Here is a 4,502-nt window from a genome sequence, read left to right on the forward strand (position 1 = left end):
GTAAATGATGAAATATATATATTTCATATATTACATATGTACATTATATATATACAGTATATGTCATATATATATAAGCCCAAGCTGGATGAACTGCAATCAGTTACAGTGTATTTGGTGAAAATTCATATTAGTTTTTGAAAATGTAATAGAAATTGCAATAAAAATCACCTTGGAGTAAGAAAAAAACAAGGTTCAAGCCTCTTCAGTAAAAGAAAAGATTATGAGGACTAAAGAGAATAATGGAAAGCAGTGCAACCTTAAATTAATACAAATTGAACAAAATTTTGTAAGGACATTCAGTAAATAACATTCAATGATATTTCTGAGTAAAATAATCTGTTAACAGTTAACTCTCAATAAATCACTGAACTGATTAATTGAATACAACCTTTGTCACTGTACACTGTGTTCTACATTAGAAAAATTACATTGTGAGTGCAAAAGCCATTTGTTTATAACACACAAGTATATTCACTATATCTGTGCCAGAAATAGATAAAAAGGATTAATATTTAAAGCTATGCTCATTACTTTTTTTGTGTTGTTGCTAGAATTGTATAGTACATAACGTTCAGAAAAATAAGCCCAATGCCCTTCCAATAAAAATGCCCTTCCATCCTGTACTTTTCAACAGGATGCACCACTGACCTTTCTTTTGTAGTAATTGAAATGTCTCTGCTTTGCACTCCAATGCACGATCAACACTTGTAGAAAATGGTAGAGGCCAGGTATAATTGCAAGTCTTCTTCTCTTGGGGCTTTCAAGAAAAGATTGTGGACAACAAGGGTCAACGTGACTGAGTCAGCAGGTTTAAAGACAGTTCCAAATGAACTCGGTGTTGCACAAAAGGAGAAGAAGTCCAATGCTTGTTTAGCACAACTGCCAAGCTGGTGCCCTTTGTTTAACATGCTCCTGGGAACCTTAAACATGCCCTCAAGTCCTGGCACTGCAGAATGAAAAGAATTCAGTATCAGCAACCTTCACATACTCAGAGGGATCTTTTTACGCTTTAATAACCCAGTCGTTCTCCTCTTTGACAGAAGGTCTACGTCATCTGTTTATGTTCTTTTGCTTCTACCATTAGTCCCTACAGCATTAAGAATAGTAATTGTACATTTCTGTTTTATTTTCAACTTTTTGAATGCCTTGACGTTTCTCAAATGTTGTCATCCTTATATAGACATTAGCTAGGTTATAACTGTATTTTTTGTTGTGTTCTTAATAAAGCTAAGGAAAACTCCATTAGTTAACATCAACCTAAAGAAAATTATGGATTCAAAAATAGATATGACTGTCACTAAAGGGAAAATAGTCCAAATAATCAAATAGACTACTTAATCTTTCTTGGCTCACTATTTCAGTTGCCCTTGAGATAGTTATAAAGAGCTTGGAGTCCTCCATCTAACACCTCTTTAATTGGCTTGAGCAGAGGGTTATGCATGATATGGAGTCCTTTATCCAGTGGATGTGAAGCTAGTTTCTGCAGCCTGTTCAGTTGGTGCATTTCAGCAGGAACATTCTGAATGTCATTATAATCCACATTGAGCAATTCTAACTTTGTTAGATAGCAAAGCATCTTCGGCAGACAGTGAATACAGTTCTCTTCCACAATGAGGATCTTTAGATCAGCCAGTGCTTGGATATGTTCTGCAATGTTCTCCAACCTATTGCAGGCCACATGCAAGAAGACCAACTTTTTCATGGAATAGACACATGCTGGGATATACACAATATTGTTGTGGCTTAGGTTGAGCTTCTGCAGGTTCGTGAGAGCAGTCAGACTATCTGGGAGACTTGCAAGCTGGTTGTTTGCCAAACTCAAGACTTCCAAATTGGTACAAGAGCCAAGCTCCTCAGGGATATCTGTTAGGTGATTGTGGTATGCAAAGAGTACCTTTAGGTTCCTGAGTTGCCCAATCTCAGGGGGCAGACTGGTGAGCTGGTTACCCCACAGGTTAAGTACCACCAGGTTCTGAAGGACTGCCACAGAGGAAGGCAAGAAACATAAGCAGTTCAGGGACAAATTAAGCTTTTGCAGTTCTGTGAGCTCCCATAGCTCCTGAGGAGGTAAAATCATACCTTGTCGAGCGAAGCTCAGCACATTGTAACCAAATTGCATCACAATGTGCTTGCGAATCCTGTCGGATGATGTCAGGGTTTCCTCACATGCTGTATTCTTTCTTCCTACAAGTTTTACGTCCTTGCTTGTGGCTGCCTTCGATTTCTTTCCTCCCATTCTAGTACAGTGCCTCAGCTCAGCTCTAACGGTTTTATGGCTTACGGCTCCCTAAGCAGCTAAACAACACAAAACATCTTCATTGTTTTTAATCTCTTCAGAGATAGCAGAATCTCCGCTCTGAGCAGTAAACAGGAGAGCTGAAGTTTACAGCATATTCTTTGGTCCAGAATTCCACCGACATCCAGATAGAATTTTGTGTCTGGCAGACGGAGTCATAAACACACTTCTGTGTGTCTGTGAGGTAGTAAAGATCCTGTTGCCTGTCCAGAACATTTTGAAGGAGTTGTGCTGAAAGCCAGTGGAGGGAGAGAGGATCCAGAACATATCACAGTGTCAAACAACATTGCTGGAACGACTCATACCATGTTTCACTTGCCTGTGTCTTCAGCTGCCCCTGTCACTTCAACGCTAATAACTAACCTAGATTCTGGCTCAGGCATGGGGCAACCATTTCTGAAGAGCACAGAGAGTATAACAAACGATCATGCCTTACATTGCACCTACTTCAGCCATAATTGGGCCTTTTAGAAGTGCAGTTTCACTGCAATGGCATATGAGTTTATACATAATATTATTGATCCATGATAAACATTCAGTGACTTTTTCAGTGCTCCTTATTTCCACATATATGGCTGTTTTATACAATCACAGGTCTCATAACCACATATACTGTAAAGTTTGCATATTACAGGGTGATATGCACTGTCAATTTGTCAAGCATGTATTTTATACATAATATTAAATGTCATGTTCAGACAACTGAGCTCTTAGATTACATCACACAAGCTATTTTGAGGTAGTACTGTAGCATCACACAACACCCAAGGCCTGGAGTGTAGTAATAGCAGTGCTTTTATTAAAAAGAATTAACATATTCAGGTAGAAGAAAAAGAAATGTTACTATATTAAAATGCATCAAAAGCTAAGTCAGCCACTCAGATGGCCTAATAGCTTCAGTGCTCCTTGAATAAGAACCCATTTTCAGTGGTCAGGTCCATTAAGGATATGTACTGTAAATAGCATGGGTTCTTATATATAAACTCACAGCTGGTATGTGTTGACAATCTTAATGAATTTACTCCTCGCCAAAGTTTTTATTCTCTCAGCAACTTTTAATCTGGCTACAATGATGGAATAAAGTCCACTAGGTCTGTCATAACATGTCTAGATTACTGAGAATATTATGGAAATAGAATTGAAATTGTAAAAGCAAATGTCATGTTTTACACATTACATACTTTTAATTGATATACACAGAAGATAATTCAGGTTTCAAACCCCAGATTCCACAAATAGAAGGGTTTTTATTATTAAAATTGTCTAAAATGTATTCCAATTTTTGCCCAGTGAATGTTATGTGTGCTCAGATCTACATTACTTACACGAGTCAATATTCTCTGCCCTCACTTCTTCCCTGCAAAGCTGTCTGATATTTCTTAAGTAGACGTGTCTGACATGGGTTTCTCAATAGCATCTAGACCGGCACCTTTAAACACAAGCCTTACTGGTCCAAAAAAATCAGAGATGCAAACCAAAGAAGGAAATAGCATTGTTTGTCTTTGCCGTCACATATAACACAATGCATCTTTAATATGAATAAAAAATTTACAAAAGAAGACAAGTGGTGTAATAAATATCGAGTAGGAGTATCATAAGCATGAATGGTCCTAGCTCTAATTACCACATTAACTACTGCCAATTTGGTTTTCTGTACAAAACTGATTTAAGTAGATTTATGTATAAAGTAGTGGATTAAGGTATTTAATATATACTTCAAATGGCATTCCTATAGAATTTATAATATTTTTACAGACCGAAACATTCCAGTTCGGCATAACATATTGCGGTTACGTCAAAATGTTGGATGAAATTTACTTCTCCTTACTCGAGCCGAAGAAAAATCCACCGTACCATATACACACCTTGGTTTTTGGAACACTTTACAACTTCTCACATACCTCTGTGAATAGTACTTATGTCTGTAGTTATGTCTGAATACCACTGTGTACGATTTTAGTATAAACTCCTAACTTGTGCTTAACTCAAGTCTCATTAGAAGAATAAGGGAATATTTAAAATAGTAACTATTTAATAGATGCATAAAATTAGATCAGTTTGCTTACTTGTTATAAGCGTTTATCTGTTAGTTTATTTCTTCACGTTAATGTATGATCTATAAAGACTTTTAAAAAACTCACTCTGGTATTTGTATGAAGTCATGGGTTAGCCTCAGCTGTGTGAACTTTGCACTCTTTGATCC

General features: G+C 36.9%; 1 protein-coding gene across 2 annotated transcripts; it reads right to left on the minus strand.

The window, feature by feature from the left end:
• On the minus strand, nt 1-2,547 carry lrrc30a (leucine rich repeat containing 30a). Of its 2 annotated transcripts, XM_047810763.1 has the most exons (3): nt 2,083-2,547; nt 1,898-1,983; nt 1-949 (listed from the first exon to the last, which is right to left on the minus strand). In XM_047810763.1, the coding sequence occupies exons 1-3, from the start codon at nt 2,237-2,239 to the stop codon at nt 905-907; spliced, it is 288 nt and encodes a 95-aa protein (XP_047666719.1). In that variant the 5' UTR covers nt 2,240-2,547; the 3' UTR covers nt 1-904. The 2 variants fall into 2 exon arrangements, with proteins under 2 accessions (XP_047666719.1, XP_047666718.1); XM_047810762.1 differs by having other exon boundaries at nt 1-1,983.
• Nucleotides 2,548-4,502: the final 1,955 nt, after the last annotated feature.

Source organism: Tachysurus fulvidraco, chromosome 3, assembly GCF_022655615.1.
Source record: "Tachysurus fulvidraco isolate hzauxx_2018 chromosome 3, HZAU_PFXX_2.0, whole genome shotgun sequence".
In the NCBI taxonomy this organism is placed as follows: domain Eukaryota; kingdom Metazoa; phylum Chordata; class Actinopteri; order Siluriformes; family Bagridae; genus Tachysurus; species Tachysurus fulvidraco.

Coding starts and splice junctions, on each gene's coding strand:
- lrrc30a (XM_047810762.1), bottom strand. CDS start 2,239: ATGGGAGGAAAGAAATCGAAGGCAGCCACAAGCAAGGACGTAAAACTT. Junction 1,984..2,082: donor GCTGAGCTTCGCTCGACAAG/GTATGATTTTAC, acceptor CCTCTGTGGCAG/TCCTTCAGAACCTGGTGGTA.